General features: G+C 41.9%; 3 protein-coding genes across 4 annotated transcripts in view; 2 read left to right on the top strand and 1 right to left on the bottom strand.

Moving 5' to 3' along the window:
- The window catches only part of CTNNAL1 (catenin alpha like 1), a 57109-nt gene extending 52719 nt beyond the window's left edge, over positions 1 to 4390 (top strand). The window contains exons 16-21 of one of the 2 annotated variants that reach the window (XM_054727382.1): positions 468 to 524; positions 936 to 1049; positions 1680 to 1763; positions 1897 to 1951; positions 3934 to 4003; positions 4326 to 4385. In XM_054727382.1, the coding sequence (XP_054583357.1) occupies positions 468 to 524; positions 936 to 1049; positions 1680 to 1763; positions 1897 to 1951; positions 3934 to 3998 (375 nt within the window). In that variant the 3' untranslated portion in view covers positions 3999 to 4003; positions 4326 to 4385. Of the gene's footprint in view, positions 1 to 467; positions 525 to 935; positions 1050 to 1679; positions 1764 to 1896; positions 1952 to 3933; positions 4004 to 4325 lie in introns of both variants that reach the window. The other variant, XM_008141820.3, reaches the window with a different exon arrangement.
- On the bottom strand, positions 3659 to 9757 carry ABITRAM (actin binding transcription modulator). Its single transcript, XM_008141821.3, has 6 exons — positions 9592 to 9757; positions 8121 to 8172; positions 7100 to 7229; positions 4920 to 4996; positions 4769 to 4838; positions 3659 to 4680 (listed from the first exon to the last, which is right to left on the bottom strand). The coding sequence occupies exons 1-6, from the start codon at positions 9668 to 9670 to the stop codon at positions 4543 to 4545; spliced, it is 546 nt and encodes a 181-aa protein (XP_008140043.2). The 5' UTR covers positions 9671 to 9757; the 3' UTR covers positions 3659 to 4542.
- A 179-nt stretch (positions 9758 to 9936) lies between these two features.
- ELP1 (elongator acetyltransferase complex subunit 1) overlaps positions 9937 to 16441 on the top strand; it is a 60519-nt gene continuing 54014 nt past the window's right edge. Inside the window, exons 1-2 of the mRNA XM_008141822.3 lie at positions 9937 to 10193; positions 13457 to 13619. Coding sequence (XP_008140044.2) covers positions 13470 to 13619 — 150 coding nt within the window. The 5' untranslated portion in view covers positions 9937 to 10193; positions 13457 to 13469. The remainder of the gene's footprint in view (positions 10194 to 13456; positions 13620 to 16441) is intronic.

Below are 16441 nucleotides of genomic sequence, written 5' to 3'. Positions count from 1 at the left end.
TTGTGAAATGTGTGGTGAATAGGCAAAAACCAATCTGAATTGCTCCTCTCGAGCGGCTGGTTAAAGAATGTGTGTGGGTGACAAACTTTATCTTGCTTAGCTGGAAGTAGGGATGTTCTGAGCCTTTTCGGCTCATGTTCTAAAATTCGTCACCCTTTTATAATTGGGGGTATTACAAGGTGAGCTTTGGATCCCTCCAGAAGTTCAGACACAATTTGTATGGCTAAGTATCATAGGTCCAAGGACCCTCGAGTGCTTGGAGGCGTCCAGATGTAGAGGCGCCTCCTTAGGCATGGATGCTGCAGCAAGTCGGGGAAGCCGCCTTCTGAATACCATTAAAATCTTGTGTTTTCCTGGGTGCAACAGAAAACGTAGGTGCACCATGACAGGCCTTTTATGAGTAGTTTTCCTTCCAACTATCCAGAAGATGTACATCAAAAGTAGTGTTATTTCTTTCTTCCCACCAGGTTTTCGCTGAAGAGGGCTTAAAGGTTGCTTCAAGTGCACAAGCTTTCTCAAAACAGGTAATGCAGGTCTACCTGTCTGGTGTTGGTGGTGATGTCATGAATACCCACTTTGGGGGTATATTATTAAGGTGTAAAGATTTAAAGATAGAAAGATTGATATTTAAGATTGAAAGATCGGCCGAGGCCGGTTTGGCTCAGTGGATAGAGCGTTGGCCTGCGGACTGAGGGGTCCCAGGTTCGGTTCCGGTCAGGGGCATGTGCCTTGGTTGCGGGCACATCCCCGGTAGGGGGTGTGCGGGAGGCGGCTGGTCGGTGTTTCTCTCTCATCGGTGTTTCTGGCTCTCTGTCCCTCTCCCTTCCTCTCTGTGAAAAATCAATAGAATATTTTTTTAAAAAATTAAAAAAAAAAAAAAAGATTGAAAGATCGAGTTTGTTGGAGTTGTTATAACTTCCCAATTTACATTTCAGCTGAAAGATGACGACAAGCTTATGCTTCTCCTGGAAATAAACAAGCTAATCCCTCTATGCCACCAGCTCCAGACAATAACTAAGACACCTGTGCAGAATCAAGGGCTTGTAAAGGTAAAAGTGAGGGTGGGTTATCCAGGTAGGCACTTGAGACTTGGACACTTCTTTAGGTTAGCCTCCAGCCCCTTTTTCTTCAAATAAAGAGCTAATAACCACAGAAGAACAATTTATTTACATTTTTCTTGCCATGAATTCGAGTCACCTATTATCTGCATTTATAAATGACCCCAAGAAGTAGTAGGTTCGCCAAATAAATCAGCTTTTTTGACATGATTAATTCCATAGCATTAAGTCACTTCCCTTAAATCCTAACGTCAGCACATGTCTAAGGCACAGACTCCTGAGTAGGGGATCCATTCACAGGGAATTAATTGGAGTGCCACAGAGCAGGATGCTGGAGGAATTGCAAAGTAGGGGGTTCATGGCCACTATTTGAAATGCTTAGAGAAGCCCCAAACAGCCTAAAGTAGAACGGGTTGATTTTCCATCCATTCTTGGGGATTCATGAACTGGGCACGAGAACCAGCAACAATCCTTGCATCTATGTTCTAGGGCCTCAGGTTATCAAGAACCCTTAGAGTTCCATAATGGAGAAATGTTATCATTTAAAAATTAAATGGCGATGAAGTCTTTTGAAGTAACCCTTGTAAAGGAGTTTGATTTGCTCACCTTTTGTCACTATAGGTTGATAAATGTATTACAAAGACAAGATCCATGATGGCTATTTTGGTCCAGCTTCTCTCACTTTGCTTTAAACTACTGAAGAAGGTGAGATAGTTTTCTATCTTCACTCACATTTTAAAAACTAGTTTAAAGGACAATGCAAAAGAAAATAGTTATTTAATTTTACAAATTTTATTTTGAAAGTAAATAATAAATTAACTATGTTAACTCTTTCCAGCTTCAGATGGAAAACAACAGATGGGTCTCAGTCACGAATAAAGACTCCGTGGATGGTAAAACTTGAGAAGTTTTTGAGGACAGATCTCGGGAACACCATATGGCAAAGCTGACATTTTTAAAGCAAATGATCCTTTATATTTTTTGAAGTTCAGTCATTTTATAAAGAAAATAACACTGAAGTACTGCTTTATTTTCTGATCATGAAACCGATTGTGGCTTTTTGACAATTAAGTGCTGTGGTAGTTGCTAGAATTCTAATTGCAGTGTGATTTTAAAATGAGACATTGCCACCAATATTCTTTAAAAATCAAGCCAAATATCCCAGCTGTCTTAATGACAGTTTAATCCAAAGAAGCTATTTTGAATATGTGCTCACCTTTGGTATATTTTACCTTTCTGTTTTCCGTTTTTTATTTAAGCTTATCATCTAGAACACTAACTTAAGCCTGAAATACACAGTAGTCTGGTTGAAAGCAGTTTTTCTTAAGCCTGTGGACCCTTCTTCAATCCCTCTGTCCACCAAGTGTGAGTGGGCCTCTTGGCCACCCGCTGTCACAGATCATCCATGCGAGGAGCACACATTTGTTCTCTAACAAGCATTTCACAGGCTGAGGCCATCTGTTGTGATGCATAGCCCTTCCCCACCCCCAAAGCTGGGTCATGGAGCTCAGGCCACGGAATTCTGGAGGAACTCACAGGAGATGACTTTTAGTTCTAGTTGTAGCCGAGCAGCCTGTCTACCCTGAACACTAGCTGGAATCCTGAACCTATTGTGCTGGCTTAAATAAAGTAGTTTTTAAACTGTCTTCATTAGTGACTGATGGAATGGAAGATGCAAGACAGAGAATGATAGAACTAAGAAGCTGTTTAAAATAAATTCTGAACCATACATTTTATATATGTGCCTTTGGAATGTTCATTGTAAAACAAATAAATGTCTTTATTCTTTTTAATTTCAGGGTTTAAAGCCTTTCTTGTTTTTGTGGGGTGGGATTTGATGGAAAGTTTATAGGTCCTGCCTACCTGATATAGTGCAGTTAACTGGTTTGGACTTGTGATAGTGCTTGTATCCCAAAGCTCTGAAATCTTAACAGGACATGCCAGTTGCCAATTTGCTATCGTTTTATAAACTTGTCTGATGACTTATCTGGGTTAGCCACCACAATAGTCACAAGATTCCAAAGACCCACAGTACTACCAATTAGGTAGTCAGTATTTTATTGAAGGAAACTTGAATTGTATGGGCCTCTTCTTTATAAAAATCATGAAGCATGATTTTTATTCCCTGAAACCAAAATATTTTAAAATTTCAATAGAAATAATGAATGATGAGAGGTAGTTATATGTAAAATAGATACAATTTTTTTTACTATCATTGTGCTGCCCAAACCGGGGCCTGCTGGTTTGTGATACACTCTCAGTGCCCGGCACAGTCAGCGGAGATGTTTGCAGAGTTACCACCTGGGTCATGTCTGGTGGGTGTACCTGGGGACAGTCATGCTGGCACCTAAGTTACAGGAAGTTTTTCCTGTAAATGAGAATAATCTTTGAATTTTATTTACAAAATACTTTTACAGACCTGAAATAAGAATATTCTCTTATTTAAGTTCAAGTCGGGTGGGGAAGGGATGACTTAGGACTTCTACAGCATAAGATAGGGAACCAAAGGAATTTACATGTCAATTGATTGCTTCTGTACTAAACAACTGTTTGGATTTAAAAACAGATATTTAGACATACGTGTTTCAGCCCTTAAAAAATAACATTTTTAAAGTCTTTTATTTAAAATTAAGTATAAATAAGTATACAGTCTTAAAACATAAATTCAGTTTTGTTTTTTAGTTCAAATGTGAAAGCTTTTGTTCTATTCAAAGGCCTGTCTTTGAATTACAGTAATTTCTCCTTTCTTGTTACCCGGTAGCTAGTGTGAGACTGTTACTGTATTACTATTAATGTATGTACTGTATTATAATGCTTCCATAAATTAGGAAAGCCCTTTGTATTTTTCAAAGCCTTTTCATGTTGTCCCTCATAGAAGCCACAGTGTCAGAGTTCCGCTTTGCCTCAGAGAGGAAGGCCATCCTGTGGCATAAGGACTAGAGAAGGTACATCTATACACAGGCTCTTACTACAGCCTGGAGAGGACTGGGGGCAGAAGGGGTGGGACTAGACTTAGAGTCACAGTGAAGCACACTGGGTAAGAAAGGTCAGCTGTTGTTTCCTTTACCATCAAACTGATGGAAGTTTGAGCAAAAACAATTAACCATGCCATAACATTCAAACAGAAGTATGTCAAAATGTAGTATTTACTAATGAGTTACAGGATGGGTAGATTATTTATACTTGTTACTTTAAAACTTGTGTCTTCTTTTCCAAATTTTCCCCAAAATGCTCTGCTTGTTTTTAATCAGAAATGTTGCTTGTCAGTTTTTAGAAAGAGAAAAGCAAAAGAGGAGCAGGCTGGGTCCATGGCTGGGCAGATCTGAGAAGCTAAAGACAAACCAAGGCTTGTCTTGCAAGAGAAAGGGGGAAAACAACAGGCTTCCCTGCAGAAGGCTGGCTGCGGAGGATGCTCCTGCCATACGGTGGTACTTCTTCAGTGCACGGATCGAGTGCCGCATTGCTTTTTATGCCATCTCAGTCCTCACGGTGTGGCTGTTGCGGCATTACTGCGTTTTACCACAACTTCTTCATACTGTTTTTGTGTCAGTAACCCTTCTGTTATGCTTTTACTTTCTTCAAATTTGGGCAACACAACTGCAATGTAACCTTCAGTGGATGGCTAGAAAGGAAATAGAACATTTAGTACTGTCATATGACAAAAATCAGATGAAAAGTATGTGGATGGGATTATACTTCTCCCCCTTTACCTTCTCTTGAAGAATAGAAGGCTTATGGAGAATATTTTCATTCACTTCCATCAGCCGTCCTCGAACACAGCTATTGAAAAAAAGAACTGTTTTGAAAAAAAATATTATCTCCTTTTTTTATCTCCTAAATTGTGGTTAAAAAGTAACTCACCTAGATATAGTATATTCTTCCCCATCAGAGCAGGAAATCTTACACAGAGGTGCAAGTTCTGTTAGAAACTGTGCTCCCTGAAAATGAAAGGGAGGAAGTAATTAATTGATATACATTTTCACTTTCCTTTGAGAGTTAGCCCTCAGTGTCATCATAGGATATATTCATGGAATTAGTGTTTTAAAAACCATTTATTCAAACATATAAGGGTCTGCTATGGGCCAGGTACCAACCTAGGTTCTAGGGGAAAAAGCAAACTAAGACACATGTGATAACAGGTAGTTTAAAGATTAAGAATATATTTTTTGAACTTCAAATGAGAAAGCTGCATATAGCTAAGTATAAAGATTTCAACAGTGTAGGAAAGTCCATCAATAAGCAATAATAGAAAATTCAACATGAGAGTGTGACACCAATATTGTACAAAGTTAACTTCATTAAGATTCCGACCTTCTCTAAGATGGTTTGAAAAAGGGATGTTTTTCTAGTTAACAAGTAATGAACTTGGAGGAAAATTTGGACAACAGGTAATTTATAAGTAGCAAATAAGAATCATTTACCCATTATCCTATAACCCAGAAGTAAATACCACATTTTAAAAATATATATATTTTTATTGATTTCAGAGAGAAAGGGAGAGGGAGAGATAGAAACATCAATGATAAGAGAGACTCATTGATCAGCTGCTTCCTGAACGCCCCCTACTGGGGATCGAGCCCACAAAAGAGAATCAAACCTGCTACCCTTCAGTCCACAGGCCAATGCTCTATCCACTGAGCCAAACTGGCTAGGGCAATACCACATTTTGACATATCTGTTAGAATGCTAAGGCACGTTATTGTTTCATGTACTCCACACTCTATGGACATATCTGGGGAGTTTCTGACAAAAATCTACAAGGAGGCTCATGGGAACTGAGGCAGCCATGTCTCGTGTGTTGCTCTTTTTCCCCCCTCCAGGAATTTTTCCCAGAGTGAACATAGACATTTGAAGTCAAGATGCTCTGCCTTATGAGCTTTACCCCTCAAAACATTATTTTACAACATTCGTATGTACCACATTGGCTTCACTCCTCTGCATGTGGATACTTCATTTCAAAATACTAGTCCGTGGGACTCCCCACCTTTAGAAGGGTGGGGTACTCATCCCAGAGGGTTGGTCTACCACTGGGACTATGTCAAAAGAGCAGAAGTGTTTTGACTCCTTTTTATCACCTCCCTTGGAAGATTAAATGACGGGCAGTGCTGAGATCTAATTAAAACTTATCTGCAGTGGTTCTATTTGCAGGTCTCTCTCTGTTCTTCAGTAGTAACAACAGTGTTACTATTTTGGATAAAGATTTATCACAGGACTTTCACAAGTACTAAGTGTTTTTACTTGTAATTTGCAGACTTTGTCTTTTAAGAATGGTCCATGCTTTTCTAAGTCCATGTTTCCTGAGTGAGGAAAAATATCAATACTCATAAGCCACGTTGTTAGGGGATTTCAGGCCAACAAAGGGGAGTATAAACAAGGGTCTTCTGGCACAGTGAGGGTTATTGGCAGAAATTGTTAGTATGCACTCAGTACATGAAGGACCTAAATCATCCTCTGTGACGGATCTACTAAAAGTGATCCTCTCCTTTAATGTGTTCATCCTGCCTAGGGTTGTAGAGGGTAGAGATAGCATTTTGTACAACCGAGCGTTATGTGGAAGTAGAGGGTGTGGCTATATGTGTATGAAATAGGCAATGGAAAATGCTAAGGAGCAAATACTGTACTTATTTTAAGATTGCTTTTTTTTTCACACCTTAGGAAATGTTTTCTTTTTATTTACTTGTGGAAATACATGGTAGAGTTGGTCACCTAAATTTTACAGAACTCAAAAACTGGTTTAACAAAACTGGAAGGGACAAAATATATAATTATAGTGGTATTCGAGTTGTCCTTTCAAAGGCCACCTTCCCCTTCATCCTGGGGATGACAGGTGGTGATATAGAACCTGAAATGACAGATCCTATACCTCCTGAAATACCTCATTTTTTTGGTCTGAGAATTTCTCTAGGGTCAATGTTTTCTTAAGATCAGCATCTCAAACTGCCAAGGAAGGATGCTGAGCATACATCACTGGATTATAAGACTGAGTGGACCTATCTTTACTATGAAGTAGAGGATTTAAGTAGAGAATTATAGGAACATACCCGTTTAAATTTCCCAGAAACCTTGTTCTGAAGTCTGCTACAGTTGGTACTGATTTGATAGGAAATGCTTTTAATTGTTTTTCCACTTTGAAGAACTGGATGAGATTCTGCCAATGTGATGACACATATTCTACAAGGAGCAAAAATTGGTCCTGTATTACTGCTTGATATAATTTTTCCTCATATAGCACAGTATTCCTCCTGACCAAAGAATATCTGAACTGACATTTGTTTAGTCAAACTATCATTTCCCTCATTTTCCTCTGATTTCTGTAGAAAGGAATGCAATAATAAAATGGGAGAAAATGGGATTTTATATACTTCCCAGAGAAGAGAAGAATACCAGGTCTTCAGGTAGCACTGAGGTAGAAGAGAGAGTAGTCAGGAATGCCCATATACACTAGTGGCCAGATTATTATGATCTCTGAACACATAATAATCTGGCCACTCAGTGTATATACTATATAATAAAAGGCTAATATGCAAATTGTCCCCTCGACCAGGAGTTCGACCAGCAGGTAGGGCGGCCAACCGCCCATGTCCCCTCCCCCTGGCCAGGCTGGCTGGACCCCACCCATGCATGAATTCATGCACTGGGCCTCTAATACACACACACACACACACACACACACACACACACTAGTGGCCAGATTATTATGCGTTCAGAGATCATAATAATCTGGCCACTCAATGTATACAGGATACCACCTAGACCTCCACCCTAGCCTTCTCCAGGGGCTCTGGCAATTCAATGGTTAAGCAAAGGCTGGTTACTTCAGGACGTAGTAACTGACTAAGGGCATGGTGGTCCATTTGGATGTTTGGATGATCACATTTGTTTAACGTGAGTAGGCACTGAAAGGCTCATTCTTGTCAACCTAACTCCTATCATAAATAATACTATTTCAACACAGTGAAAAAATAATCATTTATTGAACATTAGTTCAATCCAACACCATACCAGACTACTATACCAGAAAAAAAAATTTTTTTTTTAATTTAAAATTCCCAATGTGCTTACCGGTTGGAGTGCTGTAGTATACAGTGGTCCTCACAGGGTTTTCCTTTGACATCTAGAAGAATGAACAGGTCAGGAGGTTGTGGAGTCAATATTTACTACTTATTCTATAGCACTTTCTTTGGTTCATAGAGATAGTAAATTATGAAGATTGTACACATACCAATCACTTGTATCCTTTCATTACTCGAAAAGATATGCCTAAAAGGCTTGCTATAAAGTAAAGAGATGTGGCCCAGATGGAATCATTCATTCATCATTAAAGTGATTACCCTTTGCTTCATCTTGCTTTATCCTCGCTTTAAAATGAGTACACATTTCTATTAGAAAAATGAGACTAGCAATACATTTTTTATATAATACAGTAGTGTATGTTTTAGAGGTACCAACTCCTGGTTTGCCTAGGACTGTCCTGAGGTTAACGCTGAATGTCTCGGATTCCGGAAAACCCCTCAGTCATTGGTAAACAGGGACAGTTAGTCATCCAAAATTTGGCTAATTACACCTATGCTACAATATTTTTAAAAATGAGTACACCTGTTATCCCTGAATGCAATGGAGCAAGTATGGGGCTAGAACAAGGTCCCCAACGATGTTTCCACCACTGATATTCACTGCATACACAAACAACAGAATACCCAATTATTAAGTGGCAGATGTATATAATGTCGGCGGCTTCTCTTTTAGTAAAACTGTTGGATTCTGGCTTGCTACCCCTTCCCCCACAGGCCTGATCGAAACTAAGGGACCTCAGGAGACTTGCAACCAGGGGAGCAATGGGCAGTGGCAGCTCATCCCAAGCTAACCCCTGGACCTGCTCCCCAGGCCCCCTTTTCTCTGATCCAGTGAGCTGACAGCACCCCGCCTAGGCTCACTTCTCTCCAGTAAGGTTCCTAGAGAGCCAAAGCAGCCCCGCCTATTCTCTCTCCTCTTGCTTTTATCCTAAGCCCTTCCTTGTTTCCCTGTCCCCAAATTTAATAAACCTACTCTAAAAAAAAAAAAGGCAACACACAAAATGGTTAGATTCTATTTTCTAAATGCCTCTATTCTAACCCACCTTCTCCCCATCTCTACAGTCTCTACCTTACTTCCGACCAGATCCTGTAAGTCCTTTTCTGTAGGGCCACTCCCTATAGGATTTGCCGCTCTAATCCCTTCAGGCACTCCAGGAGATGGCCACCCAGCCCCTGCCTACCTCGGCGCCTCAACCATCCTCCCGCCAGCAACCCACCCAGGAATTCGCACAGCGCTCGCCAGCCCCAGAATGCGCTCTGCTGGCATTTTAGCCTTTGCAAATACCCATTCCCTCCTGCTTAAACAAAGCAAAACACAAACACACACACACACACAAAATGGTTCGATTCCTTCCATCCTGGGGCTGAAGCACCGGAGAGAGCGCGCGTGGCTGTCACCCTAGTCCCTACTGCATCAGGCCTATATGGCTCAGGAGAGACCGACATTATCCCCCACTTACCCGCTTTGTACCAGCGAGTGAAGTAACGATCCACAAGTGAAGGCACCGCGGACTCCACGGCCACCGGCTCGGTAGCCATGGCGACCTCGGGCACCGCTCCCTCCGCCCCCGGAGACCCGAGCACTTCCTCCAGTGCTGGCCCGGAGGAGGCGGTCCTTCCGGCGCGCGGCCTGCGGCGTGCGCGTGCGCACTGCAATACTGGCCTGCAGGCTCCGCCCTCCGACGCCAACCATTGGGCTTTGGGGTTGACGTCAACGTGAGGATCAACTACAATAGCATTTCTCTGTCTTTCTGGGGCCGCTTGCGGAAAAGGCCGGTCACGCCCCTTCAGCCGAGTGACGTCTTTCCCGCGCCACTCTGCCTGTGTTCGGCCTGCTTCGCTTGCCAGTCGTTGTCCCATCGGCTGCCTCTGCGCCGGCTTCAGCCACTAACTACCTCGGGCTCCGGGGGCCCAGTGGCCCGGAGGCCCAGTGCGCGCGCGAGAGCTCGGAGCCGCGGACGGAGAGGCGCGTGCGCAGCCCCGGGCGGACTCCGGGAGGCCGGCTGCGCGTGGCCCGGGAGGCGAGGGACGCCCCGTTGTTTGGGAGTGAGCGCGGCGTCAGGTGAGCGTTCCAGTGACTCCTGGGGTGGGGGCTCGCAGCCCGGCCCGGTTCCGCCAGGTCCTGATGCCGGGAATCCCCAGCGCGCACCTCTGCCCGGTGCAGGCCCAGGCGTGGGGTGCTGCGTGACCACCTCTGCCCTCGAGCCTTAAGTTCTCTTTCTGCAGGTTTGCGTCCACCTGCGGCATTGGGCACGGGGGAGGGCCCTGCTCCCCAGCTGCACACTTTCCTCAGCCTGCGGATTCCTTGCAGGAGTGGGCAGTACCGCCGAAAGCGAATCAATTAATGCGCGATAGAAGGCGATGGTTATTAGAAGTTCAAATACGGTGGCGGGTCCCTTCTCGTGTCTGGGACTTTTTCGTGATGTCCCCTGTGTTTCTCCGTCTAATGTGGTATATAGTATATGGCCCTCTATACCGTTAAGCTGTGACCTCTTGGAGGCAGTGACAGCATCATTTCTTGTCTTTCAGATTGGAGCACTTACCAGGTTCTCATTCCATGTTTTGTTTTTAGTCGTCACCGGAAGATATTTTTTCCATTGATTTTTAGAGAGGGGGAGGGTGAGAGAAAGAGAGAGAAACATCTGTGTGAGAGAGACACATTAATTGGTTGCCTCCAGCATGCTCCCCAGCCAGGTCCAGGAGTGAACCTGCACCCATGTACAAGCCCTTGACTGGGAAAGGAACCTCGATCCTTCGTTGTGCAGGCCCATGCTCTACTACTGAGCCACACGGCCAGGATGCTTTCCGTGTTTCATGTAGGCCACACACCAGTTCTTGGGATTGACTAGGTACTTACTGTATAAAGGACTCAAGCTGTATACTGACAGCCACGGAGGTAACCAGTGAATAGTTTAGAATGAAAAGTGTGAGCAAAAAGTAGGCAGTTTTCAAGTTGGGGAACAGAGAGAGTAGAAATGCCAAGTCCCCAAATAGGGAAAACATGTGGTGGGGAAATAGTAAGTACTTCATTTTCCAGGTTGCATTGATGTGTTTGTGAGACATTCTTGTGGTAACATTAGGAGGTTGAAAATGTGGGTTTAGTATCCAGTTTAGGGAGGGTCAGGGCTAGACGGTTCCATCTCGGCAGCATATTAGTGAGCTGCCTGGCACTTGTAGTCAGGGGCTTCATAATTAGCTGAGAGATGTACAAAGGAGCAAGGGAAGAAAATGGAGTTGTCAGACATTTTGGAGATCAGGATTGATCTCTAGTGTAGAGAGTTCTTGACTACATATAAAGACAAAAAAGTTGAATCATTGAGGGCTAGGAGTTGGAGATTGCAGATGTAAAAGAAAGGGTACTAGTAAATTGAGGTCCCGGGGAAGTTTGGAGGATACTCCTTTGCTGTCCTTGCAAATTGTGGGGACACTTGGAGAAGATAAGGGAGTAAGGATGATGGGTGTGAACATTCCGAGAAGTTCTTTTTGAGTCGGGGAGTGGGGAGATGAATGATGAGCTCACCTTGGCAGGTGATTCTGGAAGCTCAGTGATTTGAGAACCGGTTGTTGGTTGTATTTGTCAGTCAGGGTCCAGTTGGAAAAGTAGAAATCACATTATTATTTGAACAGGATTTAATATGAAGAACTAGTTAAATAGCTGTTGGAGGAACAGAAAGCAAAAGGTAAACTGATGGAAGTAGCTACAACACTTAGCTAGGGCTGGGGATCAAAACAAGGGAAGCCCTTGGGATTATCATGGCCTAAACTTGGAGCAGAGGCATTCATAAAGCAAGGACTCAGACTTCTGGAATTCAGAGGAGGAGCCCTCCTATGGCTGGATTTCAGACACCTGGAGGGGCCTGGTTATTGCTGGTACTTCTAGGGATGGGGGAGATGAGGCTGGTCATGGGAGTACTAAAGACTGGAACCAACGGCCCCTACAAGGATGAAAGCCCACTGCTGGGGCAGCAGGTTTGGGAACAGTAAGCTAACAGGAAATAGTGAGTTCCTCTCAGCTCTTACTGCCTTTACCCTCCAGATTCTTATCCTTCAGTACATGGACTCAGGGCTCCACAGGTTATTGGTGAATATTCACAGGGAGGGATGTGAATATATTTTTATGATCTGATCATGGCAACAGTAACAATGATAATTATTATTAGGTGAACCAGAATGGAAGAGCCGGGAAACTACACATCTGGTCCCCCTCTTGTCTGTCCTTACCTCTTGCTACTGTTATCACCCGTTTATTCCCCTCTAGTCAGACATGCCAGGCAGTCTCTCATCTCAGATCTACCAGTCCTTTCAGATATATACCAGTGGTCATCTCTATGTTTAATGAAAGATCAAGGATGTAATTTTTATATGCTTTGGAAAGTCTAAACTTTCTGTGCAGAATTAAACTTAAAACCTTTATGGTATAATACAGGTTCAAATAATTTCTAGAAGTTCTTGAATATAAACATCACCTAAGCTTATAAAACCATTGTTTACCTTGATTTTTTTTTTCTTGCTTCCACCATACATGGTTTTGCCTTTCTCTTAAACCACATTTTATATATTATATCTTTCATATTACACTTAACATTATCTGCTGTGTAGGAGAAGGATTACCTCATCTTTTTCAATGTCATATGTATGAAATGCCAAGATGAGAGAATTCATCTTAGAATATGGTGGCTTTAGGCCATTGTGGTTTGTGTAATTGCCACTCCTAACATAACTTAGGGATTTCCAATTATAAACCTTAGAGGGATCAGAATATAATACCCAGCACATTAATATTTGTTTTCCTCTTACTTAGATAATATACATTAAAGCAAGTCTGATTTTGCCAGATTGAAGTAGGTTTCCTATTTATCATTCTTTTCTCTCCTTACTCTTGCACTGGCAAAAACCAGACCAGGAAAGCTGAATTACATGAAGTAATCATATCAAGTCATTAAGCAACTCAAACATTGGTTATCATTTTGAAGTAAACTGTTACAATTTTACAGGTCTTATTTTCCCTCTTAGAATGGTATGTACTTATATTTACTTCTACTTTTGATTTAAATTTTAACTTTTTTAACGGAAGTATATCCCAGCTTATAAATAAATGTATTTAGTGATATTAAAGGAATTTCATTCCAGATTTTCTTCAAATATTTATATGTATTTTACATGACTTTATAAATCTATTGGATTATAAAGTTATCCATATATTAAAAAATGAAATGTTTTTCCATTCATTTTCTTCTTTCAAATTTACAGAGGAATAACTGATGTTAAATATTTTTGTTTTAGAACTGAGTGTTTTATCAAGGGATATTTGTACTTTTCTTTCAGGAATTGCTTCACCATGAGAAATCTGAAGTTACTTCGGACCCTGGAGTTCAGGGATATTCAGGCTCCAGGGACACCTCAGTGCTTCTCTTTCCGAACTGAGCGGAGCACAGTGCTCATTGGCTCAGAACATGGACTGGTAGAAGTGGACCCTGTCACAAGAGAAGTGAGTTATTGTTTGAGAATGCAAGCATTTGGCATGACCGCTGACTTGTTTTTTTCCAAACTTGCTTCCCCCAGATAGTCTTTAAATCATACTGATTTTTTATACTCCTAAATGAGAACTCCCTTTGTTTTACAGTGATGTCATATTAGGTGTAATGTAAGTAGTAACCTACCTTTTACTTTACTACTGTTTTAAATATGAGTTGGCAAAACTGTGACTTCATATTTTATGTGGGTACCCTACTTTTTACCCTTTTTACCTTGTACTTTTTGTAACAGTGGTTCTCAACTGGAAATTGAAAATTGCCATTTTAAAACTGTTTCAGCCTCCATCTCATACCAATTAAATCAGAATCTTCACTCTAGGATCTTGAGCATATATGTATATAAATATATATATATATTTGTATATGGTGGGTCAAAAGTAGGTTAATGGTTGTTATATGGAAAATAATACAATTAATAAATAATAATACAAGAATAAACTCTGGACGGAAGAAAGATGGTGGAGGAGTAGGAGGATCTTTCTCCTACCTCCTCCCGGGATCTAACTGGAATTAGAACTTAAGTGGGAAATATTCACCCTGACATACCTGCTTTAGACAGAGGGAAGAGACTTTTAAACAAGAAAGGCCAGAAACCACCTCTAGACTTGTAAGAAGGGCTGGGTCGAGAGGCCATTGGCTGAGCTTTCAGGAACCATGGGCCAAGGGTGAGGAGGGTTCCCTGGGAGAGAGTCTAGGACAGCCAGAGAGTTGAGCCACTGGGCAGTAGCTGCCCACACAGCAACCAGGGGTGGAGCTTCTAACAGAGCGCTGAGCAGCTTGGCAACAGCCACCCACGTAGCAACCAGCGCCTGGCTTATATCAGCCAGGGAGCAGAGCCGCTGGAGGCAAAGCCACTTTTTTTAGACGGCTAGAGCTCAGGAATTCTGTGCCCAGTCTCTCACCCAAGTTTTGTTGGAGTGGGAGGTGCATACTGGAGTTGCCTGAGGAAAGACAGGGGTAGAAGGGGTTAGGGAGCATGGCAGGGAGGACGGCCGCCGGGATACCTGTGCTGTCACCCCCTTTCTCCCATATTACAGCGGTATTTCTCCTGAGACACACAAGCCCCTCCCTGTACCAAAAGCCTGGGAAAAGGCAATTACCCCACCCCTTGGGATACAGCTCAGGAGGCGGGAATCTCAGGAAGCATTAGTGGCTGGCTATCTTGCATGAATATTCCCCCTTTTCTCTTTCCCTTTTCTTCCTCTTTTCTAGTATTCTTTAATTTTTATTTTATTAGTAGTAGTATTATCTTTTTTGTTTATTATTCTTGTTGTCTTTTCTCTTTCCTAATTCTCTTTTCTTTTGGGGTTGTTTTTGCTGTTGTTGTAGGGTTCTTTTGTATGTTTTGTTTTGTTTTGTTCTGTCAGCACCTGCATGGCATTGTCTGGCTTGAGCATCACAGTTATCCAGCCTGAGAGGACATCTCACCCATGAATGGAAAACAATGGTCAAAACCCAATTACAACAGAAGAGCCCAAATCACATAAGGGTCACTACTAGAGCATACAGCTCAGTAGTTCAGGGAGTCTGCACCACTGGTTCCAACAGGACATTTACTACAAAAGACCACCTTGCTAAGACCAGAGTCATAGCAGGTATTTTAATACATAGAAACAAACCCAAAGATACAACTTAAAGGGGAAGACAAAGAACCCCTAAATTAAAGAAAAGGAGGACTCTCCAGTAAAAGACTAAAAGAGATGGAGGTAAGCAATTTACCAGACATAGAGTTCAGAGTAATAGTTGTAAAGATGCCCAAGAAACTTAGTGAAAACTACAAGGAACTTAGTGGGAAATACATTAGCACGAAAGACTATAGAAACCATGAATAAGAACGAATTGGAAATGAAGCATATTGTATTTAATATCAATAATACACTGGGAGGAATTAAAAGCAGGATTGATGAAGCAGAGGATTGATGAAGCAATTTGGAAGACAAGGTGGAAAGACACTCAGAGAAATAAAAGGCAAAAAACATTTAAAAAGCATGAGAAGAGTTTAGGGAACTTTGGGACAACCTGAAACAGAACAACATCTGCATTGTTGGGGTACCAGAGGGAGAAGAAAGTGAGCAAGGGATAGAGAACCTGCTTGAAGAAATAATGACAGAAAACTTTCCTAACCTGGTGAAGGGAAAAGTTACACAAGTTCAGGAAACACAGAGAATCCCAGTCAAGAGGAACCCAAAGAGACCCACACCAAGACACATCATAATTAAAATGTTAAATATTGCCCTAGCCAGTTTGGCTCAGTGGATAGAGCGTTGGCCTGCGGAGTAAAGGGTCCCGTGTTCGATTCCAGTCAAGGGCACATGCCTGGGTTGCAGGCTCAATCCCCAGTGGGGGGTGTGCAGGAGGCAGCCAATCAATGATTCTCTTTCATTGATATTTCTGTCCCTCTCTCCCTTTCTCTGTCTGAAATCAATAAAAAAAATTTTTTTTTTAAACAAAGGCCATAAGAGACAAAGAAGGTTACTATATAAGGCTAAATGGATCATTCCAACAAAAGGATATAACCCTGTTAAACATATGCACCCAACATAGGAGCACCTAAATATATTTTTAAAACTACTGGAGACTGTAAAGGGAGGTAGACAAAAATACAGTCATGGTAGGGGACTTGAACACTCCATTGATATCATTGGGTGGATCTTCCAGACAAAAAAAAATCAACCTGGAAACAATGACCCTAAATAATGCACTAGATCAGATGGAGTTAATTGATATTTACAGAACATTTCACCCCAAAACTGCAGAATATACACTCTTAAGTGTA

Source organism: Eptesicus fuscus, chromosome 15 (genome assembly GCF_027574615.1).
Source record: "Eptesicus fuscus isolate TK198812 chromosome 15, DD_ASM_mEF_20220401, whole genome shotgun sequence".
Taxonomy (NCBI): Eukaryota; Metazoa; Chordata; class Mammalia; order Chiroptera; family Vespertilionidae; genus Eptesicus; species Eptesicus fuscus.
This window is presented reverse-complemented; position numbering and strand designations above follow the sequence as displayed.